The sequence below is a fragment of the Drosophila yakuba genome, chromosome 3R (genome assembly GCF_016746365.2).
Source record: "Drosophila yakuba strain Tai18E2 chromosome 3R, Prin_Dyak_Tai18E2_2.1, whole genome shotgun sequence".
NCBI classification, from domain to species: domain Eukaryota; kingdom Metazoa; phylum Arthropoda; class Insecta; order Diptera; family Drosophilidae; genus Drosophila; species Drosophila yakuba.
The window spans coordinates 28449990-28477006 of NC_052530.2; the positions used below are offsets into that span (position 1 = coordinate 28449990).

At 44.1% G+C, this 27017-nt stretch overlaps 6 protein-coding genes across 8 annotated transcripts in view; 3 read left to right on the top strand and 3 right to left on the bottom strand.

Annotated features, from left to right (window-relative positions):
- The window catches only part of LOC6538783 (eukaryotic translation initiation factor 4E type 2), a 44882-nt gene extending 31364 nt beyond the window's left edge, over positions 1-13518 (top strand). The window contains exons 3-4 of one of the 2 annotated variants that reach the window (XM_015193543.3): positions 12089-12237; positions 12362-12628. In XM_015193543.3, the coding sequence (XP_015049029.1) occupies positions 12089-12237; positions 12362-12443 (231 nt within the window). In that variant the 3' untranslated portion in view covers positions 12444-12628. Of the gene's footprint in view, positions 1-12088; positions 12238-12361 lie in introns of both variants that reach the window. The other variant, XM_002099260.4, reaches the window with a different exon arrangement.
- An 89-nt stretch (positions 13519-13607) lies between these two features.
- On the bottom strand, positions 13608-18114 carry LOC6538785 (structural maintenance of chromosomes protein 1A). Its single transcript, XM_002099262.4, has 11 exons — positions 17606-18114; positions 17402-17550; positions 17172-17340; positions 16091-17113; positions 15462-16031; positions 15145-15400; positions 14787-15091; positions 14624-14724; positions 14059-14562; positions 13821-13998; positions 13608-13764 (listed from the first exon to the last, which is right to left on the bottom strand). The coding sequence occupies exons 1-11, from the start codon at positions 18002-18004 to the stop codon at positions 13702-13704; spliced, it is 3717 nt and encodes a 1238-aa protein (XP_002099298.1). The 5' UTR covers positions 18005-18114; the 3' UTR covers positions 13608-13701.
- Positions 18115-19011: 897 nt separating this feature from the next.
- On the top strand, positions 19012-21239 carry LOC6538786 (heat shock protein 68). The gene has a single exon (XM_002099263.3). It carries the CDS (start codon positions 19211-19213, stop codon positions 21116-21118), a length of 1908 nt encoding a protein of 635 aa, XP_002099299.1. The 5' UTR covers positions 19012-19210; the 3' UTR covers positions 21119-21239.
- On the bottom strand, positions 21221-21905 carry LOC6538787 (rhodanese domain-containing protein CG4456). Its single transcript, XM_002099264.3, has one exon. It carries the CDS (start codon positions 21807-21809, stop codon positions 21342-21344), a length of 468 nt encoding a protein of 155 aa, XP_002099300.1. The 5' UTR covers positions 21810-21905; the 3' UTR covers positions 21221-21341.
- Positions 21906-22671: 766 nt separating this feature from the next.
- Positions 22672-25375, bottom strand: LOC6538788 (phosphatidylserine decarboxylase proenzyme, mitochondrial). 2 transcript variants are annotated; one of them, XM_002099265.4, is made up of 2 exons: positions 25202-25375; positions 22672-24581 (listed from the first exon to the last, which is right to left on the bottom strand). In XM_002099265.4, the coding sequence occupies exon 2, from the start codon at positions 24224-24226 to the stop codon at positions 22883-22885; it is 1344 nt and encodes a 447-aa protein (XP_002099301.1). In that variant the 5' UTR covers positions 24227-24581; positions 25202-25375; the 3' UTR covers positions 22672-22882. The 2 variants fall into 2 exon arrangements, with proteins under 2 accessions (XP_002099301.1, XP_039232716.1); XM_039376782.2 differs by having other exon boundaries at positions 22672-24591.
- A 17-nt stretch (positions 25376-25392) lies between these two features.
- Positions 25393-27011, top strand: LOC6538789 (beclin-1-like protein). The gene is made up of 3 exons (XM_002099266.4): positions 25393-25662; positions 25717-26764; positions 26819-27011. The coding sequence occupies exons 1-3, from the start codon at positions 25548-25550 to the stop codon at positions 26922-26924; spliced, it is 1269 nt and encodes a 422-aa protein (XP_002099302.1). The 5' UTR covers positions 25393-25547; the 3' UTR covers positions 26925-27011.
- Positions 27012-27017: the final 6 nt, after the last annotated feature.

The following is a 27017-nucleotide window of genomic DNA, read 5'->3' on the forward strand; positions in this document are numbered from 1 at the left end:
TCTCCCCATGGATCCAAGCCCCAAATGAGGGGATGGCCCCAATTCGGGGCACAGATTGTTGGGTGTTGTGTGCACATCGTAAAACCGAACTGAAACTGAAAAATTGCTTGTCAAACCATCAATGGCAGTGCGAAATAAAACATATAGTAAACTGACGAACTTGTTGAGCCCTTTCCCTTTTACGCTACAAACTTAAAAGGCAACTTGCTTTTACGGCAAAGCATAAAGTAATAGCTTTATTTAATAGATTTATATCAATAAGTCTGCTAGAGTAAAACATTATATTTCTCTCTGTGCAATTCGCCGTCTTAGTTCTATGCAGTTAGGCACATTGTGCCAAGGTAATTGAGCCGCAGCTGCTGTTGAATTTCCCACTGCATTTCCACCTTGCCAGTTTGCGAGCCAAATAATTGGCCTTTGTGTTTAGAACGGGTCACAGTGGCTTACAACAGTATTCACCATTGTGCAGGATTTGTGGGCGGTGCTGTGCGCTGTGTGATGGCTAAACAAAAGGACAATGAACCACGTCAATGCCCCGCAAACCGCTGACACCCCGGCTTTTGGTGGAAGTCTATTGCTAATCCGTCAGTTGGTCACTTTGCCACACATGCTGCAATTTGTGGCAACGAATTTAAGGTTTGACTTTAAGTTACAGTTAAGTAGTTACAGTGAGGTGCTAAAAGCTTTCCCTTAAAGATAATTAACTAAACTGCAGAAACTCGTCTGCGAATACACAGCAATCCAGTTTATTCGTGGCACCACTTGAATTTCCTTATTTACGATCTTGCCTCCACATTGATTACGTCAGTTTGGTTTTTATGGTTTTCTTGTTTTTTTGCGTTGCTGCTTTTTTTGTTTTGTGGCGGTTGCTTGTGGCAAGCAATCAGCTTGAGAATTTCCGTCTTTTCCAAGTGTCTAATGAAAGTTTTTCGCCGAAACTTATTCCGATTAACATTCTCCACGTTTCGCTGTTTTCGCCTTTGCTTTCATTTCGCTGAGATGGATTTTTGTTACCACTTAATTTCCCTTCTTTTCTTCATTTTTTTTTTGTTTAGCCAGCTTGGCTTTTGGCTTTAATAGAAAACGTGCGCTTAACACGCAACTTGCCATGGTTTGCATTTAGAAAAATATGTTTTTGAAATCAAAAATTAATAAACATATAGTGCCTAGCTATGAACTTTAAACACGCTCTTTTAAATATTAAACTAAAGTTTAGAGCCTTGAAATTAAAACTTCAATTTAAATACAAAATCTAAATAACTTAAATATGGAATTGGGACCGAAGTTTTTCGCTTTGCCTTAACAAAAAGCACTGTGGATTGTGGACAAACTGGCAAAAGGAGGCCGCCCCACAGTGAGACGTGCTAAATTTGGAAATGGAAATTAAGTTAGCGCCAAAAGCAAGGCGGGGCACACAGGCGAAACTTGGAGCAGGCGCCTCCAATATGGCGTCAGGTGGTGGCCATCGAGGAGGTGGCTCTGCTCAGTGGGTGGTGGTGTGTTCGTTCAGGGCTGAACATAAATTAAACTCCACTTGACAACAAGGAGCTTCACAGTTGCTGTTCCTGCTCCTCATGCTCCTCATGCTCCTCATGCTGTTCCTGCTGCTGCTGTTGCTTTTCCAGCTCCTGTGGTTGCTGTGGCGTTTTTGTTGTGCTTGCTCATTTGGCTGCCAGCTCCCTGTTGTTGTTGCTGCTGCTGTTATTGTTGCTTTTGTTGTTGTTTATTGTCGCCAGCTAAACAAACAAACACTTGACTACACGCACGTACAACCACCCACCATCAACCACCCACCGAAGCCACAACCCCCGACATTTTGGGAAATGTGCTAATGCGCACAAAAAGCAAATTTACATTTAGTGCTGCATATTTAAAGGGGCTCCTTGCTCGTCCTTTGTCCTTTGTATCGTCCTTTGTATGGTATCCCGAATAAAAAGTGCAAAATCCATGAAATCGATTTGTGCCATCTGCATTAATCAGTTTATTTTTGGCATCTATTTTCATTTCAATTAGAATTAGATTTGTTAACTTAAATGCTGAAATGCCACAGTTCGCAGCAAGTTCGTGGCGCAATTTAGAGCAAGAGTTACAAACAAAAGTTGGCTTAAGATTGCAATTAAATTTAACTCGGTTAAATTTAGCACACCCACGCACTTGGACTAAACCCAAAAGCGCTGAAATACACCCCCTGGATTATAAGTATATATAGATATATATATTCAGAAATGTGTATGTATAAAAAGCACAGCGTAGAATAGGAGCTTAAATCAGATCGCATAAGTTGGCAGCTTTTAATGAAGGAGCGCGAGGAGCTGATAGAAGCTGGGAGCTGGAAACTGGGAGCTGGGATGAGCTGGGCTCAAGCTTCGCCGCTTCATCAGACACTCAAAATCCTCAACTTTAGCAGCAGAGTTAAGCAGCAGAGTCGCCGGCAGAGCTTAATCCCAAGTGCCTTCGTCCTTCTGCTCGCAATCTCCTTCCCCACCATCACCATCCCCACCAGGCTGCCCAACAGCTGCCTCCATCCAGCCATCCATCCATCCATCCATCCTTTGGAGAACTTCGACTCTGCTGTGCGACTCCCTGTGCGTTTGCCGTTCTGCTCGAGTTGATGAAACGAGTCGAGTCCCAGGGCCTAAGTCCATGTATTTATGTGTGCCGTAGGTTTCGAGGAGCCATGAAACTTTTCAGTCCGTGCACAGAGAGAATAACGAATGTCGTTGGCAGTTTGTATTGCGTAATGCTGGGCCTATTAGGATTACGAACTTGCACAAGTTCGCTTAAAGAAGTTTCTTTTTACCTATTGAGCTTTCTAACTTATACCCAAAAAAAAAGAGTGTGAAAAATTGCTACCTTTGCGTTGAATACTCCTTTAAATAATGAGTCCTTTTTCTGGCTGTGTGAATTCCATTTAGCATAGAATTTGTCCCATCCGAGAGGCAATGAAATCAAGACGGCAGGCGGGGAATTCCAGCCCACACGGGTTGTCTATTTTTAAGGGGCATCGTGGGGATGGGGAATCTAAATGGGATGGGAAACTGGATGGGATGGGAAACTGAATGGGATGGGAAACTGGATGGGAGGGATGTGTTTGGCTTGTGGGTGGCTTTGAGAATGTCGCTTGTCCCGCCGACCTCGAGTCATAAATTGGGCACAGTGGCAGCATAACAATAAGTCACAAACACACGCCACTGCTTGCTCCTTTTTTCCCCTCTTTTCATGCATAAATTTAGGAGCAGAGCGCCAGAGGAAACGCTTGACTTGGCAACGGCCTGGGTGCTCAGATCCCACGTCGTCGTCCACTCTCAGATCCTCCAGTCTGGACTAACTGACTGCTCTGTGTGTCCGAACTCGGGAAAGTTGGCAAGTTGGCAAGGGCGAAGTCGTCATTTGTGCAAACATAAAACCATTGTAAACAAACATGGCCAAACGCTTAATGCCAACACACAAACACACAAACACTCGGGCAAGACACACGAAGGACCTCAGCATAAGCTGTAAGTTAAACCGTTAAAATTGGTTTACACATCCATGCCGAAGGTACGAGAATCCTCCACAATATTGGGGGGGGGGGGGGGGGGGGGGGGGGTAGTAAATGGCCAAAGGTGGAGCTGTGCAGAGTGGAGTGGAGTGGAGTGGAGGTGGAGTGTGCCACTGACAGCAACCATTGTTGTCAGATAGTTTTTATCCCCGCTGTCGTTGCTCCGGCTATCTTATCTGTATTGCTGTTCCACATCCCTCCTCCGTTTGGTTCCTCTGCCACTTTGCCAGCAAACAAGGAGTTGGCCCAAGTACTCGAGCACCGTCCAAGTACAGTGGTAATCCGAGCTGCAGACACACAAGTAATTGGTGGTGGGCGGATATTGGATATTCAAAAGCATATCATGGAATCCCATAAAGATTGTGATACATATTCATATATGGATGTGATACATGAAATTACGTATACGCACCGTAGCGCAGTTGCTTTGGCCTTTGGGAAATATAATATTTTTAATTGGATGTGTATTTAGGAATGCTAGTATTAAAATGTTTGCCTAGCCAGTGTCTACTTTATGTGACCTCCAATGACGAGCTGTACTTTCGGTACTTGTTGGTACTGCTGTCCCAGCAGAGATCCAAACAGCCAACCAGCCATCACTTAACCACACGCGCCTATAAGCAGGCAATACATTTTAACGGCAATGGAGGAGACCCAGGATTCAGCAGGATGTGCAGAGGATGTACAGGGAGGATGAGCATGTGGCTGAAGGTGGGTTGCTCATCACTTATGGCCATTATGTGATTGTCGCTGCATGGCAGGCGCAAGGAAATGTATGTAAATCCATCCACATTCTCTCTGCAATTCCGAAATGTGTAATGATGACGACCATCTGGATAATGATGTTGATGTTGATGAGGACAACGTACCTGCTGCCTGCAATGATGTATTAAATGCTAAATGTATTTCAAATGCTAAAATACCAGGAAGAGCGGCTTTCTAGAGAAATATGTGTTATATACCATATATATTCATAGTAGTCCTTGAAAGGACACCTTCCAAAATTAGCAATTACAGCTATATGAGCAAAAGCATCTGCAGTTTCTGTTGCTACTCTCGCTGCGCAGCCTTGTACCCACCAGCACCATCAGCACCACCACCACCAGCACCACCACCACCAGCACCACCACCATTAGCACCACCACCATCAGCACCACCACCACCAGCACCACCACCACCAGCACCACCACCATCAGCACCACCACCATCAGCACCACCACCACCAGCACCACCACCACCATCAGCACCACCTATTCCCATTGTTGACTGTCGGACGCAATTTGCAATGGGGGCAGAGAGTCCTTGATGGTTCAATTTGCAGCCAGGCATCCATCCTCGCAGCTGAAATCAATGTGTGGCCGTGTGGGTGTGTGGGTGTGTGGGCGTACGGGTGTGTCCTGCCACGCCCCTGATTGAGTTACATGCTGCATTACCCATGCAACCGCCCCCATAGTCGTCCTGGCCGCTTGGCTCCTCCTCTTCGAGCGGCGGATTTGCGTAAGCGAACCACATAAATAGTGATGGAATCCCAGTGCCGTCACCTGCACTACATAGTCAACTGTCCACCCACACACACTCTCACACACACACTCTCACACACACACTCTCACACACACCAACCCACCTGAAATGAAAGGTCGGAGACGGGCGGAGACCACAAAATCCCCAGCATGCGCCGCGTCCGGAGGTTAGAGCGGCACATTGGTCTATGGGTTACAGCACGTGTCCTGTGCCGGCAGCTTTGCCAACATCTCTCGCCCAGGCAATTTGCTCATGCGGTTTGTCCTGATGCTTCGCTTGCTTCTCCCCCTCCTGTCCTCCTGCCCTCCTGTCCTCCTGCCCTCCGTCCATCGCTGTCTCGTTTCGCTGATGGATGACCATCAAAATTCCCACCATTATCGCCCGCTCAGCCTTTTGTGCGCCCTTTTGTTTTCGGACTGCTCGATTGCCAGCCTGAAGTTGACCGATTAACTTGCCGCGGCGACACAAAAGCCCTGTGCCCTTTGCCACTTCTGTTTGCAATTCCATAAACAAATTTTAGTTTAAATTAGCAGCGGGAAAGGGGAAGGGTGTGGTTTCGATTCTTCCGGGGATTTTACCTACCTTATGCTGAGAAATATTTCATTCGAACTGTGCAGCTCACAAGCTGTTTGGCATTTACTTGTTGAAGTTAGCAAGTGAAATGAATTTAACATGAATAAGTGCATTACTATTGAAGCAGAGTCGCCTTCTGTGTAATAAATATTTATTCAAAAGATATTTTAGCTTTGGAAACAGTTGCCTGATTTAGCTCTTTCCGGCTCTGTTAGGCCGGCCTTCACTCAACCGAAATCATACATTTTAAATTTGGACTGAGCTCCCAAAGGAGCTGCTGGGCAGAAAGGCAAACACGACTCCGCTGTGATCCGCTCCAATCTTCAATCGCCGGAGATGTTTCCCGGGGACACGAACTAATTTGCATACATTTTGAGCGCGTTGTTGTGCTTCCATTGTTTCCGAAAGGGAGGAAGTGGGATTGGCTTATTGGGTTCGTAGGTTGATAGCATGGTAGCTTGGTATGTTTGTAGCTTGGTAGGTTGGTAGCTTGGTTAGTTTGGTAGGAGCTGTCTCTCAATTAAACTGTCATGTCAAAGTCAGTCGCGTCAGTGGTGGCGGCATTGAGGAATGGCGATGGCCATCGTGGTTATCGGGGAATCTGTGGGGTCTGCATTGGTGTAGGTTCCATCTATTCCCTCGTCTCGTCTGACGCTGCTTCAGCTTTTACGGCCCAGTCGTCGGGCCCGGCACGTCACTCGGATTTTAAGTGCCAGCCCAGCCAGCGTAGGCAACTCAACCCCCACCTTCTGTTTGGCTCTGGATCAATTCAATTTGCTGCTGTGCCCTTGCTATTTCAGGCCTAGTCGCCAAATGGCAGGCACAGCAGCTCAGCCGTTGCCTTTTGACATTTCGAATTGATGCCCAGCGATTTATGTATATCATTTCCACTCACACATCGCATCCACATACACATCTCATCCACATCCACATCCTCATCCTCATACGAGGACATTATATGTGGTTTTTGACCATGCAAATAGCAGCAAATTATCCTGATTTTGCGGTATTTATTTCGTTGCCTTTGGGCAGATAAATATTTATAATTGGGCAAATCTCTACCCTGATAAATGCAAAAGTTCGATTATTGAAAAACAAGTACTTATGCTACTTTAATTACAATAAATATACATAAAAGCGGCTTTTCACTTCCTCTAAATGCGAGATTTCGTTTCGGTTTGCTGCAGATTTTAAGCTTTTACAGCCGGTTGACTTTAAATGCAAGTCTCCTCCTTCGCAAGGACCATTAAACCAGGAAATTTCTCTAATGAGCCTTCAGCAATGAAAGCAAACATAAAACGAAAACTAGTTGGGAAACGAAAGTTTCCACATGCTCAAACTTTAACTACAACTGGTGGCAGTTGTGAATGTGTGGCTAGGCCACTAATAATTGAATACTTAACCCAGTTATTATGTGGTGTCAAGGTCGTGTTAAATCTTTAATCCAGCGAAATTCACCTGCTTCAGATTTCCATGCAATATTGATAACCGAATGACTTTAATGCCTTTCTATTGTTGACCTCTCGTCTTCGCGATGAGAGATCAATTGAATGGCGACCGCGTGGGATGGCAACTATTTTTAAACATTTGTGTGGGTCAGGGAAAAACGCTGTGACGCAAATTACTCGATTTGCACACTGCAAAAAAAAGCTTAAAAATGTAAGCGAATATTTATATCAGATATTATCAGATTTGGAAGCTATTAACACTACGACTTCAATAGTTTTTGGTATGAAAAACTTTATTATCATTGTCACAGCTACAAACTACTGCCCTATTTTTCTCAGTGTGGAATGTGGCTGGCTGACTGGCCAGTGGGTGGGAGGATATCGCGAATCTAGCTGATGTCATCAGCCAGACGACAAGGACTAGTGGCTTCTGTTGCTCTGACGTTTTCGTCCTGCCAAATTAAATAAATAGAAAATGGTTTTTTTTTCTCTTTTTATTTCGTTGTTTGCCATCGCTCTAATGAAATTCTACCACGCGCCACACTTCAAGTAGGCGATGAATGAATGTGTGTCCAGTCCAGTCCTGGTGGGTGAGATCCACGTCAGTGTCTGGGTATCTGGGTGAGCAGCTGGTCATAATGAGCCACTTGAGTGGCGCACACGCATGCAAAAAGCATTCGAGGCTACATTCGAGTCGTTATGTGGTGGTGGTTCGCTAGTTCGGTGGTTCCATCGGTGGCACCATCATCTGGCCTGTCCTTCGACCAGAGACAATGCCAAGGAGCACGGCCAGAGATGGCGGCAAGGCCAGGAGGATTCTGGGGGGTGGAGGTGTCAATGAGGTGGGTGGTTGGGTGGCACAAGTCCGACTTCCTGTTGCTGAATCTTGTGAGCACATGCACATGGGAAATAACTGCTAGGTTTCGCGCTAGTTGCGATCTGGATACATACCTCCAGCTGAAATCCCATAAGCAGTTAAATTTACTAAGAATTTCACCCAGAAGGAAGGAGATGCATTTTCTGCGAGTGTACTGCAGCAAATACTGTCCCACGAGTACGGAAATTCCATATCCGCTGCTCGTTTATCGCATTGCCAGTGCCAGCAGGACGTGTTGTGCAACGCTGTTCATTGAAAAGCGCGTAGAGAGAGTAGCACAATTTGCCGCAGCTACAGTTTGATAATCATTTAACACTTTTCCGTACATTTCTCGCTACAGATAAAAACCGAACACCGCCGGCCAATGCATACAAATGAGCGAAGGAGCCCGGGAGTCACGTAGCCACGTACCCAGCAACCAGGACGCACCACATCCTCAACCCTTGGAGCGGCGGAAGAGCGGTGGCTCTTCTAATTAAGACAGAGTCGGTCTGGTCTGGGCGAAAATTAATGGAAGCCACGAGCGGCGGAGGAGCATTTTCGGTGTTCACACAAATTAAATTCCATCAAGTTTATTTGCTGTAAATGAGGCAGTGGCAGAAGGAGTGAAAGTGCTGGCCCTAATTTAATTTCCCCACCCTTAACCCTTTTGTGCCCCCAACCATTTGCCACTTAGAAGCGAAAAAGCGAAACAATAGGCCCATAGACAACTACACTTGGACACACACAGATGCTAAATCAGATCAGTTCGGTTAATATACGTTAGATTTTCCATGTAAATAGTCATTATAATTATTATTGTGGTCTACGCTGAATATTGTCTCGAGCAATTTCAGCGGTAATCCCTCGGGAAAACTCAAAATTGTAAACATAAATCTAATATTTATTACGAAACTTCATATGTGTGCATCTCGCAAATGCTATGATTGCAAAATTAAAAACAAAATGCAAAACAAAGAGACGAAAGAGCAGTGGGCAAATCTATTAATTAGTAATTATTATAATGTGATGTTATATATATAAATCAATCTTTAACAAGAAACCTAAAGCAAGTAAAACAGAAAAATGAATAATGAAGAAATATACAAAATTGTTAACCAACGTAACAAATTTCACTAAGTAGATTTTTCGAATTAAATTTAAATTATAATAATTAACAATTATAGCAAGAAAAACAGAAAGAAAAAAACAAAATAACTTTGCTGTATACACGAGATAAAACTGCGTTTTTCTACTAAAAATGAATATGTAAAATGATTTTTTCAAATTTAGATTACCTACCTACCCCATATTCCTAATTATATAAAAACCAATTATAAATATATAAATTACAAATTCTATGTAAATGTTGTGCGTATATAAAGCAAAGCGTAGAAGAACCCCACATTCAAAATCGTTCAGTTATTTATTATGTGTGTGCTATATCTTCTCTATGTATACATAAAAAGAGCGCTTGGCTTCGACTAGCTAACATTTTGGGCCTTAAACCAAAGCAACCTACTCAAGCCGGGGCCTTGGTGTTCTTCTTATTACCCAGCATTCTTCAGATCGATATATGTATCTATATACCCCTGGGGAGGGGAGCAATCCACACACTAATCGTTATTCTATATCTACGTGAATGTGTTCGTTTCTAAACTTGTAAAAAAGCACGCACCCCTCCTCCGTTCAGACACGAAATGTTTGTAAAATATTGAAAGAGAGAAAACAATGGAGGATACGAAATTAAACTATAATATTAATACGATTTTCGGGAGTAAAGGAAGAAAACATTTTAGTTTTTCTACTTGAATCGCATTTCTTCCACTTTTCACCAAACAAATCAAATTTACATGAAAATGATATGATACGAAGAATTGAATTTTGAGTCTCTTCAATCCTCAAGCTCAAAAAACCAAACAAAATTAATACGAAACTAAAAATTAATGAAGTTTCTAGGTTCTATTATTTAGTTGTCTTGTTATTTATATGTTTAGCTTTAGTTCTTGTCTAATTTATTTATAAGTTTTGGCTCCGCAATAAATACAGACAATTATATATATTTTTTCTATAATTTGTTTCATTTTATCATTTTCTGATTGTGAACGAAAAAGGAAAAAAAATTAACTTAGAAAAGGATAACAAATGAAATGCTAAATTTAAGCGCAAAAGTTCAATTAATAAAAATTAGAATTTTAATATTAACATAATTTGGACTATTTATATATACATACGCATATATATACAACTCTATATATGAATAATTAGTAACAAATCAAATCAATTTCCATAACAACCGCCAGAAAAAAAAACTAAAAAAAAATATATATATTCTTAGTGACGAGTGCAACAAAATCACTCGTGCAATTGTACTTTAAAATTGAATAAAATTCAAAAAGAAAAAATTAACAGTGGAGGTGGAAAAGGAACGAATGGAATGGAATAAAGCGTTACATGCAACTCTGTTTTGCGTAGGGTTGCCAACGCCAACTAGCAGGCAGCCCTCAGAAGAGGAGAGCAATAGTCGAAACACAAGCAGACGCACTCACACACATGGCTTGAGATCGAGAGAGCGAAAGGGACAGACAGAGGTAGCTTCAGCACGATGTTGAATTGATAGATTGATGATTATTTTTGGTGGATGTGTCGATTGTGGATTGGGAGCAGCAATTGCAACAATAATTCCAGGCATATCGAAGCATTTTTACTCAGCACTCAGACGACAGCAATCAGCGAAATCGGCAACCAAAACTGATGGCAATAACAAGCAAAAGTAAACCAATTCGGGATCAGAGAGCGAAGACAAACAGGATGAAGGAGTAACCACACACAGAGACACAGATATACAGAGATACACACACACAATCACAATAAAGGACGAACGCAAACAAGTAAATACTTAACGGGATTCACATATGTATATTCAAGAAGCAATAATGAAAGTATATTTCCAAGTATGATAAAACAAACAACCAAGAAAGTCGAGAACTAACATGGATAAATATTTATACATATATTTTAATTATAGTTACAAATTAGCATATATATAAATTATACATACATACAAACATATATACCGAAGATAGTCCAAATAATTTAGCAAAGAATGAAACCAAACGAAGTAATGTTTAATATTTACAAAATATTAAAATATCAATGTGCAATTTAACAAGCGTTTAAAACACCACACTGACACAGCCACACAAAAGTAATGCTACACCTATATATACACACGTATGTAAAACGATTATAAACATTATATATGCGTATATAACAAAGTCGATACGAAATAACGATCCATTTAAGAACAGGAGAGATGGCGAGCGACGAACTTTGGTGGCGAAAAACAATTTAGTTTTGTGTGCGCACACGAACACCACAGTAAACCCTACTTAAAAGGAAATCAAAATTCAACTAACAAAACCTAAAAAAAAAAGACACGAAAACAAGCCGCGCTAAATGCTACAAAAAGCGGTTCAAGTCAAGTTTTTGAGCAAATACTCATAATTGTTAAAAATGTTTAAATAATATAATAACAAAAGCAAAAAAAAAAAACAAAAACACAAAAAATTAATTAAAAACCAACAAAAATCCGTAACAAAAACAAATTGCATATTATCATATATTTTCTCTCTTCTTAGACAATTTAGTTAATTATGAAAAGTAATGAAACAAAAAAAAACAACATTATACTTAAGTGTTAGTCTTATACATAACTAAATGTATGATTAATAAATGCAGAAAAAGAAAATCATGGAACAGCAGCCGACGAAAGTAATGTGAAGAGCACAGTAACAGCAAACAAAAAAAAAAGTGAAAACAAATTTAAATTAAAAACCAGCAAAGAAACAAAATCGAAATGAGAAAAACAAAAGTTAAATTAAGAAATTAGATTTGCCTTTGTGTTAATATCAAGTGTGTTTCTTATTACCATTATTATTATAATTATAATTTTTTCATTTCCAATTGGTCAGACGTGTGAAATGATTTCCTTACATATTGATTGAGAAATAAAAAGTATTAAACAAAAAAGCTATAAAAGGTGTTATTACTTCCTACTCTACCCTCGAACTGGCATGGTTTCATAGGCTTATTACCTATAATTAAGAGTATCTATTATCAATTACTAATAATTCATTTCACCTGCAGGAGGATAGCTTATCAGTATGGAACAGGACTGCCACTGATATGACCAGTACAACACGTATCCGTGATACGTTACGCAGGATATTAAATATACCTCTTACAACGGCAATGGAGTATAAGATACACTGTGATAGCCTTAAATATGTTTCAATGTAAGTATGCTTAAGGTTTTACTCACTCTGCCGCCTAGATATACTTGTAGCTGTCAGAAATATCTTGTCATTTGTAATTCGCAAACTAATCTGGTAATTCGAATACCACCTGTACCATACGCAGACCGAGACGTCGAAATCGTAAGCTGGGAAACCTCTTTAATAGAAATAAATACGGCTTCAATGCAAGATATGGCAGATCGTGATGAAAACTCTCGATGATCAAGATATTCGTGAATTTAATAAACTTAATGGTTTGGGAAGGGAAATTACCAGCACTGGTTATCATACAATTATCTAATTAAAGAACCAATTTTCTTCTTTTATTTTGCAGTAATAAAGGCCCATTGAAAAGCTGAAATTCAGTGAATAACTATAAACAAAAGAAAAACAAAAACAATAATTACACAAACAGATAATATAAGTCGCTAGTGAAAGCAGCAACAGTCACAAGTTCATCGACAGCACAGACAGGAGTTATACACCAACAGCGAGCACAATAAACCAACCTGGACACACCAGAACATCTCAACCTCATCCGCAATCGAAGCATCAACCAACCAATGAATCCAACCGCATCGACAGCGAGGACAACCCGAAACAACAAATCCACAGAAAGGCAAATTAATATTTAAGCGCTAATGAGACAAATCTTTGTATTTTAAACGAGTTTACAAAGTGTGTGTGTGTATATATGAAACGCCATAAATATTTTAGTTCGTATGTATAAAGTTTACATTAGGCATTCCCTATTAAAGAAAATCAGAGTCCCCCAAACTGCCCAAAACCTAAGACCGAAGCCCCTAGAATCTGGCTTATCTATCCTAGTTTATTTTGTATTAATTTACCAAACCTTATCTCAATCCTTTTACACAATTGGACCACTCCTCCCACAGGCGTGCCCTTGTGTTGTAGCCTTATCGATTATCATCATAGTCGGCAGGCAGCCAACACACAAGATAGTAAATCAATGAAACTGACACACCAACTAGCTGATGCTGTATTTATCTGTTTGCAATGATTATTTTAAATTAATGATACACACCGAAACTGAATAATCAAATTGTTTGTTTTTGTTCTTGAAGAAATACAAAAAGTTTTTTACGTGAAGAAAAAAAAGAGAAAAACTAAAAATTGAAACTAAAAGCAAAAACCCAGTTGTTTTACATATACCAAAAAGCATTCATCAATCGAACTATTTCACACATCCAAACACATTTTATTTTCTCCGGTACAGTACAACCAACGCAAGCCTAAATAAAGGAAACTATTAAAGTTGCAGAACATATTTTTAAAACAACTAAGTGGTTCCTATCTTTCCTTGCAGTAAGTATAATTGCTTGAGTGTAATAAAATAGATTACGAAATCGTAGGTCTACACATTTACTGGCTTTATTAATTGGAAATCTCGAGATTTACTTTAAACTTACATCTAATACTTATAATACATCCGACATTTGATCTTTACGTGTCCTCGAACATTGTCAAGTCCATGATGTAAACATTGGATACGAGACAATCACCTTCCTGGAAGAGAAAACTAAATTTAGACTGGGCCCAACTTACTCCACTTGATTACCTACCCCAGGTGTAATGCCCACGAGAGCATCCGCATGACCATAGAACTCTTCCTTCAAGGAGATGACGATGGTCTGCAGGTTGGTTGTGTGATCCCTTATATACGAAGCGACTTTGCCAATATTTGTGTTGTCCAAGGCGGCATCAATCTCGTCGAGAACAAAGAACGGCGCTGGATGAAAGCTGCACACAAAAATATTAATAATTGTTTTCAACATATGGCAAGTAATAATATCCGCATACCTGTGGGTGGAGAAAAGCAGGGCCAAGGCCGCGATTGTTTTTTCGCCACCACTCAAGTTATTCATGGGTTGGAAACGTTTGCCGGGCGCTACACAATTGTAGTTAATACCATCCAGATATGGTTCTTCGGGATTATCAGGACTGATATAGGCCTGGGCTGCCTCGTTGCGAGCCAACTTCTTGTAGATACCGTCAATGGCGTCGGATATGTGCTGGCAACAGGCAACAAAGCGAGAGGAGCGTTCGTTCTTCACCCGTTCAAATGCCGCCTTGGCCTTCTTTGCTTTCTTTCGCGCGTTCTCAAACTCCTCATTGGTGGATTGCACTTTTTCCGTCACGGCATCGAGTTTCTGCAAGGCCTTCATGTTGGGCGTCTGTATGCGCTCCAAGACGTCCAGCTTGCTTTGCAGGTCCTTTTGAAGCAATTCGTGGGTCTTCTTAAAGGCGGAGTCATCCTTCAGCTTCGTATACTCTCGTGGTAGAGATGTATAATCCACTTCAATACTGGAAATACATTAGTTATTTTAATAAGGTTATTTTTGAGCCTGTAATTGAATAGACTCACATATTTTCTATTGCTGCAGAGGTGGATGGGACATCCGGATCGCTTTGTCGCACCGCGTCGTCCAGCGAGCCGCGCAACAGTGGCACCACGATGCAATCGGTCTACGGAGTGATCACAATGTAACACAAAATAATGGGTTATAAAAGTAAATAATTCAACTTACCTTTGCTTGCAACAATATGTTCTGTCGCTCGTTTTTCTTGGCCTCGATCTTAGACTCTACCGAAGATAAATGACTGCCCACGTTATGGATTTCCTTGGCCAAGTTTGCCACATCCTTGCGGGCTTTAGATATGTCCTCCTCCATGTCATCCACGGCTTGCTTTTTGGCCAGCTTGTCCTGCTTGAACTTTTCCATTTTCTCCTTGTCTTCGTCGATTTCCTTCAGATAGCGCGCCTCAGCTAATTTGAGGCCCTCTAGGGCATCTTCCTCATCCTGTACGCTGCGCTCCCACCGCTCAACGTTCTCTGGGATGGCATTTGTTTAGAAACTTCAAAGGCATATTATTTTATATACTTACTCTTCGTGTCCTTTTGTTTCTCGAAGTCCAGCTGCGAGTTAATGGAATCTATCTGCTGCTCGAACTCGGCCCGCTTACGCGCTCGCTCCTGCTGCATGACCAGTTCACGCTCCTCGTACTGCCGGATGTTCTTCACGCCCAAGCGGCGGCAGAAGGAGGCATACACTTTGTCCTCCACATTGTTCATGTTTTCTTTGATTTCCTGGATGTGCTCTTCGCGGTTTTGCATCCGACGCTCGATCTCAAGGATCTTGGGCTGCAAAATTGAGATAAAATATAACTATGGGTTCATTTTATAATTTAAAATGTAAACTCACTCCAAAATCATCCAGCTGGGTTTGGACCTGTTGTAACTGATTGTCATACTGGCTAATTGACTTCTTGGAGGACTCCAAATCGACCATACTGTATTTAAGCCTGTTTTCCAGACCCTTAATCTGCGACTCCACAGTGGCGAGCTCACTCTGCTTACGTGACTTCTTCACCAGCTCCTTGAGCTCTTCCTGGAGGCGCTCTTTCTGCATTTTCAGCTGAGCCATGTGCTTCTCGTCCCAACGCTTGGCTTTGCGAGCCAGATCGTGACTGCCGCCAGATATGAGACCCGATTTCTGGTAGAATGTTCCGTCCAGAGCCAGAGCATCGAAACGTGATCGGTCTATCTCATAGGCCACTTTCATTGCGTCCTCGGGAGTCTCACAGACAAGAGCGTTGCCTGTGGCGAAGAGAACCGCTCGTTCGATCTCTTGAGGCTCAAACTTTAGTACATCGAAAACCAACCGCACGTTACGTGGATCGCTGATGTTACGAAGACGTTCCTTCAGAGGCTTAACTTGCAGATAGTCCAAAGGCAAGAAGGTTTCCACTTCCAGCATTTGCTCCTTCAAGATCTGTAAAAAAAATATAATTAAGAATGTATTCAAATCCCAGCTGACCATCTGAAACCAACCTGAATGCAGTGACGAGCCGTCTTCTCGGTGTCCACAATGATGGCTTCCATGAACTTGCCCAAAACTTTGGTGACCGCCACATTGTAGCGCTTGTGCGTGGGCTGACACATGTTAATCATACGGTCGTACACTCCTGGTACCTGTTTCTTAAAGAGCTCCACCACCTCCTGCTTCTTTTTCCTACGAGCATCCTCGTGCTTGTCGCTCTTGGCATCGCCCAGTTGATCGCGTACGTCCTCCAGCTCGCGTTGCTTTTCGGCAATCTTTTCCTTGGATGTGCCAACATCTCGGCGAAGCTCGTCCTTGATCCGGTTCTGCTCCTCCAAGGCGGCCTGGGATGACTTGATGTGATCCATCAGTTTGTCTCGACGCTTAACAGCTTCCTCGCGCTGTAATGTGAGCTTTTTGAAAGACTCCTCCACGGAGGCGCGACGATTAGTCTCCCCATCTAGCGTGTCCTGTTCGGATTTTTGCTCCCGGTTAACTGAGTCCAGCTCTGAACGGTACTGGGTAGCTGTAGCCTCCGCCTCCTGCTTGAGGCGATCGTACTCTTGCACAAGGCCCTCTTCCATGTTGACGCTTTTGCCCCGGCGCTGCGACTCGTTCTCGATCTCGTCCTCAAAACGTTTTTTCAGGGCCTCCACATCAGCCAACTGCTTCTCCAGTTTCCGTATGTCCGACTGATGGGCATTGTCCGCCTCCCTGGCAGTTTCCAAAGTCTTTTGTAGAGAAACGAGCTTCTTCTTGCAGTGGGTAACTTTCTCTTTGGCCTTGATGTAAAGCGGCCTGCGTTTGTTCATCTGCGTTTCAAACTCTCTGATTTCCTGATCGATTTTGGCCAGGTCTCGGGTTATTTTTCCGGCATCCTTTTTCTTTTCCCGCAAGATTTCATCGGCGGCTTCTTTTCGCTGTTCGACTACTTTAACTTCCTGCTGCCTCACCTCCAAATCGCTCGTATACTTCCGGACGTCCCTCTCCACGTGAAATAGCCTAAACAGTTGATACTCCACTTGCTTCTCATTCTGTTGGAATAAAAAGGTGTAACTAATTGGATCGAGTTGAAAGAAATCAAAGTCATACGTATTCGTTTTGCAGACGAGTGTAGCGATCGGCTTCCATCTTTTCGTGTTTGGCCTCTTTTCGTTCCGCCGCGATGCCCTTCTTCTTTTGGTAAGTAAACTGCGTCTCCTCCTCGGCCACAATCATTTCCTGCTTGAGGCGATTATAGTCATCCTTAAGCAAGCCAGAACTGGAAATGGAAATCACGGGCTAGAAAATCATTGATATTTGGCAAAAAATGTAAAAGTTACCCGCTAATTTCCTCAAACAGAGCGGTACGTTCCTTGGGTGTCTTCATGGCTATGTTCTCAACAGCTCCTTGGAATACTAAGAAGTTCTTGGCCTTTACATTGATGCCAATTTTCTCTAGCTTGTTCAAGTATGTGCTGCTCGATACGCTCTGAAAGGGTGAAACAATTAGGTGGCCAATAAGAGGATTAGTTGTCAATGCGAACCTCTCCGTTGATGCGGTATTCCGAGGAGCCGCCGATAACGGCCCGCTGGAAGTCCATGTGGCTATCCTGATTGAGCACAAACTTGGCCGTCACATAGCAACTGCGGGAAATGGGCTTTCCAATGGAAGAGCCGTGGATCAGGTCGTTGAGGCGCTTCACTCGCAAACTGCTGGTCTTCTCGCCCATCACGAAACTGATGGCATCCATGAAGTTGGACTTGCCGGATCCGTTGGGTCCAATAACCGCGTTGAATTGCTTCAGTGGACCCACAACTATGTGACCGCGGTAGGACTTGAAATTCTCCATTTCGATGTACTCCAAGAAGGCCGTCTCGTCGTCCGGCTTGCGGACGGGCGCCGTCGCCACCCTTTGGGCCACATCGTCGTCCTCTTCAGTCATTCACACGCTCGGTTACGACAAATAGCGAAGAAAAATAACAATATGAGCGCGAAATTAACTTTTTTTTCTTCTTATGACAGTATGACCGTATCCAGCTAACGCCACCAATATCAGACGCCAGAGATGGTAGGGTGTAGACAAACTATCGATAGGATGAATAAGCGATAGTACAATTTCCATTTCGATTTAACTACAACCGATTGCTATCGGTCGTCTTTGTTTATAAAATGCAACTTGTAAACAAAATGCATTTCCTCATTAAGGGATAATTTATGGAAATTTAAGTCATGAAAATCGGTCGAAAATCTTTTATATATAGAAACATACATATGCGTTTATGTATATATGTAAATAAATAAATCAAAATGCGATTTTTGGCACTTGGTCTTGCATCTATAAATGTTATAATTGCCCATGTCTTTATGTAAAGATTTATATACATATGTATATATGTTATAAACTCAAATAAAACACAAAATATAAAATTAAGATCTAAATATTCCATATATCCTGGTTATGTCAGTCCGACTTCTAAGAATAGTACTTTCCTAGTTAATCTATAAAGTTGGATACGATCAACTTTTAAAAGTACAATTAACATTTAAGCTAATTGTATGTCTTTTCTGCAGGGGAAATATTCGAATCAGAAGAAATATATATGCGTATGGTAGATGTCCATGCACATATAATTATAGAGACGTCAATAAACCAAATAAACAGAATCTAAAAATATGAATGGCTTAATGTATTAATACGTTAGTCAGCCAATAATAGCTTGCATACGAATTTAGTTTTATGGCCACTTGGAATGCTGACCTATGGCAATAAAAAATATATCCCTCGATTGTTCCTGAACTTTCTACTCCTTTCAACTGACAATTTCCCCTGCGAAGTGCACACTAGTTGACTCGCTCGCACTACTGGAATGTTCTGGCCTTTTCTCGCAGGGAAATCTCGAATTTTCCCCTCCCGTCGAATGAGTATAAATAGCGGCGCAAATTTCCCAGCCGCTACATTTGAAATCAAACAGCCAAAGTGAAAACACTTCAGCAAACAAAAAGTAAAGAAAACATTTCAGAGTGACAGTTGAAAACTGAAAAGTCTTTACCAAGTGAAAAAGCATAACTCCAAAAATTAAAATAAGTGAAAACTATCCATAAGAAAACGCAGCCAAGTTTAAACCAGAAAGCAAGAGAAACAGCCAAGATGCCAGCCATTGGAATCGATTTGGGCACCACGTACTCCTGCGTGGGTGTCTTCCAGCACGGAAAGGTGGAGATCATCGCCAACGACCAGGGTAACCGTACCACCCCATCGTACGTGGCCTTCACGGACTCGGAACGCCTCATTGGAGATGCGGCCAAGAACCAGGTGGCCATGAATCCCAAAAACTCGGTCTTCGATGCCAAGCGTCTGATTGGACGTCGTTTCGACGATTCCAAGATCCAGGAGGACATGAAGCACTGGCCGTTCAAAGTGATCAATGACAACGGCAAGCCAAAGATGAGCGTTGAGTTCAAGGGCGCGGAGAAGCGCTTCGCTCCCGAGGAGATTAGCTCGATGGTACTCATCAAAATGAAGGAAACCGCAGAAGCCTATCTGGGCACTACAGTGAAGGACGCCGTCATCACTGTGCCGGCCTACTTCAACGACTCGCAGCGCCAGGCAACAAAGGATGCTGGCGCCATCGCTGGCCTCAATGTGCTCCGCATCATCAACGAGCCTACGGCGGCGGCACTGGCCTACGGCCTGGACAAGAATCTGAAGGGAGAGCGCAATGTGCTTATTTTCGATCTGGGCGGTGGTACCTTTGACGTCTCCATCTTGACCATTGACGAGGGATCTCTGTTTGAGGTGCGCTCCACGGCCGGAGACACCCATCTAGGTGGCGAGGACTTTGACAACCGATTGGTTACCCACTTTGCCGAGGAGTTTAAGCGCAAGTACAAGAAGGATTTGCGCTCCAACCCACGCGCACTACGTCGCCTTCGCACGGCAGCCGAACGCGCTAAGCGCACCCTTTCCTCCAGCACGGAGGCTTCGCTGGAGATTGACGCCCTGTATGAGGGACACGACTTCTACTCCAAGGTGAGCCGCGCCAGATTCGAGGAACTGTGCGGTGACCTCTTCCGCAACACACTGCAGCCCGTTGAGAAGGCACTCAATGACGCCAAGATGGACAAGAGTCAGATCCATGACATCGTGCTGGTTGGAGGCTCAACCCGTATTCCGAAGGTTCAGAACCTGCTGCAGGGTTTCTTCGGCGGAAAGAGCCTGAACTTGTCAATCAATCCGGACGAGGCGGTAGCATACGGAGCAGCCATCCAGGCTGCCATTCTGTCGGGTGACAACAGCAGCCAGATCAAGGACGTCCTACTAGTCGATGTTGCTCCACTCTCGTTGGGTATCGAGACCGCCGGCGGGGTGATGACCAAGCTGATCGAACGCAACTGCCGCATTCCGTGCAAGCAGTCCAAGACCTTCACCACATTCACCGACAACCAGCCGGCGGTGACCATTCAAGTGTTTGAGGGCGAGAGGGCTTTGACCAAGGACAACAATGTGTTGGGCACCTTCAATCTGACTGGCATTCCGCCCGCACCCAGAGGAGTGCCCAAGATCGACGTCACCTTCGATTTGGACGCTAACGGTATCCTGAATGTGACCGCCATGGAGCAGGGCACTGGAAACGCCAAGAACATAACCATCAAGAACGACAAGGGTCGCTTGTCGCAGGCGGACATTGATCGCATGCTTAGTGAGGCGGAGATGTACGCCGAAGAGGACGAGCGCCATCGCCAGCGGATCGCCGCCCGCAATCAACTGGAGAGCTATGTGTTTAGTGTAAAGGAGGCGGCCGAGAATGGTGGCGATCGCATCAGTGCCACCGACAAGAGCAGCATTCTGGAGCGCTGCAGCGAGGCGGTGAAATGGTTGGACAGCAACACCACCGCCGAGAAGCAGGAGTACGAGCACAAGCTGAAGGAACTGACCCAGTTCTGCAGCCCCATCATGACCAAGATGCACAAGGGAGGTGGAGACGGGCAGCAGGCTCCAAATTGTGGACAGCAGGCGGGCGGTTACAAGGGTCCCACTGTCGAGGAGGTGGACTAAGTCGAGCAAAGTCCGCCTATGTTGATCTCATAACCAAAAATACTCAAATATCTAAAAATATCTTAGTTCCAATATGCTATTAAGCAGTATTAATAAATATTATTTACGAATTGCCAAAGCACATAATTGTTTATTTTTAAACGTGAGTAATCGGGTTGTTTGGGGGACTGGAATAAACACACCAAAATAATGGGTTATCCATATATTCGCATAGCAATATTAATCACTTGGGCAGACCCTCTCGTTCGGCCCAATCCAGCCAAGATCCCTGGTAGTTCTTAACATTCTTGAATCCCAAAGCGGCGGCAGCTTCTGCAGCCTTAAGGCTCCTTTTGCCAATCTTGCAGTGGAATATAATCTCCGTATCTGGCTTTGGTTTTTCCCTGCCATATTTGGATTTGAAAAGCTGCTCACTGGCCGCCAATTCCTGGCTCACCACGCCCAGCGGAATGTTGATGCTGGCGGGGATTTGTCCAGTTTCCTTCAGCTCCTCCGGCTCCCGGACATCGATGAGCAGTTTCTGTGGTTCGCTGGGCAGTTTCTTGACCACATCGTAGTCCACGACTCCAATTTGAGGAGCTTGACTGCCGTAGAAACGCTGGAGGAGATTGCTTTGAGTGCTCCTGGCGGCGCTGAGCGGGATCTGGGATCTGGCGACCCTCAAGGCCATCATACAGTGGCGCATCATCATTTTAATGTGCTCTATAAACAATTAAATTCACAATAAATAACAATATTACGTAAAATCACAGAGAACAACAAATGAATGCCGGCTGTCAGCTGTTCAACCCAATTCACCTCATTTGTACAGTGTGGTGAGTTTAATTGGCGCGCACTTTTAAAATTAATTCCAAAATCATTTCTTGATAAGAATATGGGGTGATGTGCTAAAATAAAACCAATTCTTCATGTTTTTGAATTCATAACGAATGACTTTAATTAATACTTGTATTTAAACATTTACAACACTGAAGGCGGCATATTCAAAATTCCCTTATTGATTGCCCTAAAGCCGCCGACGCAGATGCTCGGTTCGCAATCAAATCGGTTGCCATGGCGAATAAATAACACTCACGTACTTCGTGTGTGTCAAGGCCAGGAACCAAATCACCCGTCAACGCCTGATAAGTTCAGCGAACAAGATTCCCGGCGTCCGGGCTTGATTGAATCAATTAAACGGAATGGATTGCGATCCCGGATTCTGCGCTCATGTAAACACTCTGTGGCGCAAGGCATAGACGACTGGTCTGGCCATCTTGTCGTCGGCAGCGGCACGCGCTCGTCAAACCAGAATGGGTTTGGTTAATTTTCAGGTTCACTGATAGTGCCTCATCCGCAAAGGAGGTTGGTGTGAACCCCCCGGGAGCAATATTTGGCCCGATAAGCTGGCCACTGACACAGACTTAGTCTTTCTGAATCCTCGGCAACGAGGGGTTCAACGACTGCGTTTCGGCCCGGTATCACTTATCAAAATGCCCCCTGATAACGCCCCACCTCAACAATCGGTGTTCCAATTAAGACGCGCGTGCCTGAATGAGTTAATTGATGGTCTGTTGTTGTTCTCAAATATATTTCGAAGTTTATTGTATAAAATATAGCTTATGACTACTGAAATGGCAACAATACACAGAGTTAGCTTCGCAGGATGTTCACAAAATACATTTGCCTAGGACACGAGCGTCTGATGCTAATACAACAAGTGATGTGAGCAGATGGGGGTAAAGGACTTTGCACTGATACGGTACACAATTGTGGCTCCTATTTTCATTTGGAGCCGGCGATGTGGCCAAGGGACTCGCCAACGCGGATCTTCTGGCCGGCGATAATATCGAATTTGAAGTTCTTTGGCGCCTCGAAGAGCAGGACAATGGTGCTGCCCATGTTGAACTGGCCAACCAGATCCCCCTTGCCGAACTCTTTGGGCGCTTCTGTTTTTTCCTTGTTCAGGACCAGTTCATCGTACTCGTAGGTGCTGGGCGGATGTTTGCCGACATTGAATCCAGTCCATTGGTTCGTCTTCAGATCGGCATCTATGTAGATTTCGACGGAGCCCACGTTAGTGGCACCCACGGCGGTGTAGGAAAAGAATCCGTGCTTCCACTGGCCCATGTACAGCACACGTTCGTTGAGGCAAAACAGACCTGGCAGCCAGCCAGCAACTTTGGGGCTCACGGACAGCAGTTCACCGGAGAAGTGACGACGAATGGTGGGCTTCCAAGCGGTGGGCGAGTGGAATCTGTGGTAATCTCCGGGAGCCAGATATATCACGCACTGGTACAGCTCCGTAGAACCATCGCTCTTCTTTTTGAGGGCCTGAGCATAGGAAGCACCGGAGTTGGCCTGCTCCACAGTCTCTAGTGGGCCAAGGAAGTCCTCGATGCTGTAGTTCACACCCTTGACCTGCTCTATCAGCGAGTCCGAGGCGCTGCCAAAATGTAGAACCTTACCATCGGCGGGTGAGACTAGTGGTGCCTGCTGATCGATGACACGAGCGCCCTCCTTAAGTGGTCTTGTGAAGAATTCAGCCAAACTATTGTAGTGCTCATAGTCCGGATACATGGCCTCGCTCAGATTGACATTAAATGTGTTGGAATACCATCCGTAGACATAGGGACGCAGACTCGGAGGCAAGTAGCAAGCGGCCAGCCAGCCCCAGCATCGGCTAATTATGCGCAGCGGCAGGGAGCAGTATATGCGCGACTGGAGCTCGGACGCTGTCCGTGGTTTTCCCTCCCGTTCGCAGCGATTCTTCTGCAACTGCCACTCGATGGCGCCGAACACACAAATGCCCATTGGAGCCCAACGCAACAGGAAGCCCGTCCAGCGCGAGAGTAAATTGCGCCGAATCTGTGCTAACTCCTGACTAGGATTCTGATGCTGTTTATGCTGCGGGCGCCGGTGGTGTAGTGGTGCCTCCTTGGAGACGGGATTCGAGGAGAACTGGCGCAGATGACGGGCCACCGGCAGACTGGCATTCTGAGCCTGCGGCTGTGGTCCTTTGATGGGCTGTAGCTGAAGCTGGGTCGGCTGATGCTGCTGCTGCACCACCTGTCTGAGATTGCCGGCCTTGAGCAGGAAGCGGCCACGAGGTACGAAGTAGGAAACCATTGTTGCTCTCGCTATTGATAAACGGCAGCCCCCGCCGCACTAATCACGTAATCACGTCTGCCTATATGCCCAGATAAAAATGGCACGATGTGGAACTGGTCTCGGCTTCTGTTTTTTTGTTTCTGTTTGTTTAATCTGGCGCGATAAATTTGGCTGGCTTTTAAATGACTGAGCGGCGTAGATCCGCAAAACTAGAGATTCGGTCGGAACCTAGGAACAGTTGCAAAACAAAACACTAGCATTCGGTGAAGGGGAATTTTGGTTCAGTCGGCCCTCTTGTGTCAGAAGTGAAATGTTCGTGGGAGGAGGAGTAGTTCTGGATGCTTCAATTGTTGCTTCCGTATCGCTGTGCTGCCTGCAAGAGACTGAAAGTTTTCCATGGGCCGTCACATGCGAAGAGGCTACAATGTGACCACCGACAGTGCTGCCAGCTTTTAAAAGCTAGATTGTGGGCGACCAAATTCGGGCTGCCCAACTGCTAGAAATTTCGAACTTGATAACGGAATCTTTTCAAAACCTAAATTTTCCTTAGCAATACACTTTATGTAGTTATATGTCCAGCTTTAATTGCAAACCTTTAGTAGTCTCAATTTAGTTATAACATCTTTTATGTTTACATTCCTTTCTTTGAATTTCTTCGCTTATCATTGTTTGCGGCTTACCAACAATACAAAGATTGCGAAAGTCAATGTCCTTAACCTTTAATACTTTGGCTAGTTGTGTGGTGCTAAATACGTCATTTCACATTTTTAAGTACGAAACTTACCCAATTGACGTAATCTTATTAAAACTGATTGTATTGCTTGTTTTTGAAACATTATTAAACTTTTAGTAAATTATTTTGAGGTTTTAGGATAAATTAATTGAGTTGACAAAAAAATATGTCTTCTGAAATCGTGGTTCTCTTAGCAACCTAAAAAATAGCTAGGCTGGCAGCACTGGCGACGGCACTTCGTCTAATGTTCTTTCGCTTACCAAAACAAACCAATAGCCAAACCCCTCGAGTTCTCTCTTATCAGCGGGAATTGTGGTCAAGGCCTACAGCTCCGCGGCACGCTTAAGCTTCTCCGGCGGACACAATTAGGCAATGTTTTTGTTTAAAACTGGATTTTTGTTATTTTTTTTTCTTTTTTACTGTCCTAGGTTGTTGTTGGTTGACAATTTACTGTCCGATTAACTGCGCCATTTTTCCACACTCTTTTTCGAAGGGGGTGGCAACTCTGACAGCAGTTGCCATCAGCTGATGAATTATTTGTGTTTTTACACTCGGTGAAAGATTTAATTGTATGCAAAAATCGAAGGACAACAAACAGCAGCGACCATGAGCGAGGCGGAAAAGCAGGCGGTGTCCTTCGCCTGCCAGCGCTGCCTGCAGCCCATCGTCCTGGACGAGCAGCTGGAGAAGATAAGCGTGCACGCAATGGCTGAGTTGTCTTGTAGGTGATAGGTGATATACAATGGAAATCCGTCTAATGATTCAGTCTTTACAGTGCCCATCTACGGAGACAATGGTAATACTTTGGATCCGCAGGACGCCAGCAGCTTCGACCACTTTGTACCGCCCTACAGGCTTACGGACTCTATAAATGGCACTGGCTTCATGCTGGTTTCCGATGGCAGAGACAACAAGAAAATGAGTGCCGCTTTCAAGCTGAAAGCGGAGCTGTTCGACTGCCTCTCTTCCAACTCTGAGATTGATCATCCGCTGTGCGAGGAGTGTGCCGACTCCATGCTGGAAATCATGGACCGGGAACTGCGCATCGCCGAGGATGAATGGGATGTGTACAAGGCGTATTTGGACGATCTGGAACAGCAGCGTGAAGCGCCCAACGTTGAGGCCCTAGACAAGGAGCTTGATGAACTGAAGCGCAGCGAGCAGCAGCTACTGTCGGAGCTGACAGAGCTAAAAAAGGAAGAACAATCACTGAATGATGCCATTGCGCAGGAGGAACAGGAGCGAGAGGAGCTGCACGAGCAGGAGGAAAGCTACTGGCGCGAGTACACCAAGCACAGACGTGAGCTTATGCTCACCGAGGATGACAAACGAAGTCTGGAGAGTCAGATTGCGTACTCGAAACAGCAGCTGGACAAACTGCGCGACACCAACATATTCAACATCACCTTTCACATCTGGCATGCCGGCCATTTCGGTACAATTAATAACTTTAGGCTGGGTCGATTGCCCTCTGTATCCGTTGATTGGTCAGAGATCAACGCCGCTTGGGGACAAACGGTGCTCCTTCTCTCTGCGCTTGCTCGGAAGATTGGCTTGACCTTTGAGCGGTATCGCGTAGTACCCTTTGGAAATCATTCGTATGTTGAGGTGCTCGGCGAGAATCGAGAGCTCCCGCTGTATGGCAGCGGCGGATTTAAGTTTTTCTGGGACACCAAGTTTGATGCTGCCATGGTGGCATTCCTCGACTGCCTCACTCAGTTCCAGAAGGAGGTCGAGAAGCGCGACACCGAGTTCCTGCTGCCCTACAAGATGGAAAAGGGCAAGATCATCGATCCCTCTACGGGAAATTCCTATTCCATTAAGTAGGTTTCAAAATAGTAACTATTTTGCGGATAATAATGATGGTTTCTTTACAGAATCCAGTTTAACTCGGAGGAGCAATGGACCAAGGCATTAAAGTTTATGCTGACCAACCTGAAATGGGGATTGGCCTGGGTTTCTTCGCAGTTTGTGTCACCGTGATTTTTCGTTCTCTTTGTCTTAAAATGTATATTTATAAATTACTTAACTATCCTCTTAGTATTAAATCTAAATCTTTCAAGTTTTAAATAAAAA

Bases quoted from the DNA above. Each gene is read 5' to 3' on its own strand.
- LOC6538785 (XM_002099262.4), bottom strand. From the start codon at position 18,004: ATGACTGAAGAGGACGACGATGTGGCCCAAAGGGTGGCGACGGCGCCC. The intron at 17,114-17,171 runs GTATGACTTTGA...TTATTCCAACAG, and splicing joins CTCGTCTGCAAAACGAATAC to AATGAGAAGCAAGTGGAGTA. The intron at 15,092-15,144 runs GTAAGTATATAA...ATGCCATCCCAG, and splicing joins GAAACAAAAGGACACGAAGA to AGAACGTTGAGCGGTGGGAG.
- LOC6538786 (XM_002099263.3), top strand. From the start codon at position 19,211: ATGCCAGCCATTGGAATCGATTTGGGCACCACGTACTCCTGCGTGGGT.
- LOC6538787 (XM_002099264.3), bottom strand. From the start codon at position 21,809: ATGATGATGCGCCACTGTATGATGGCCTTGAGGGTCGCCAGATCCCAG.
- LOC6538788 (XM_002099265.4), bottom strand. From the start codon at position 24,226: ATGGTTTCCTACTTCGTACCTCGTGGCCGCTTCCTGCTCAAGGCCGGC.
- LOC6538789 (XM_002099266.4), top strand. From the start codon at position 25,548: ATGAGCGAGGCGGAAAAGCAGGCGGTGTCCTTCGCCTGCCAGCGCTGC. The intron at 25,663-25,716 runs GTAGGTGATAGG...CAGTCTTTACAG, and splicing joins CGCAATGGCTGAGTTGTCTT to TGCCCATCTACGGAGACAAT. The intron at 26,765-26,818 runs GTAGGTTTCAAA...GTTTCTTTACAG, and splicing joins GGAAATTCCTATTCCATTAA to AATCCAGTTTAACTCGGAGG.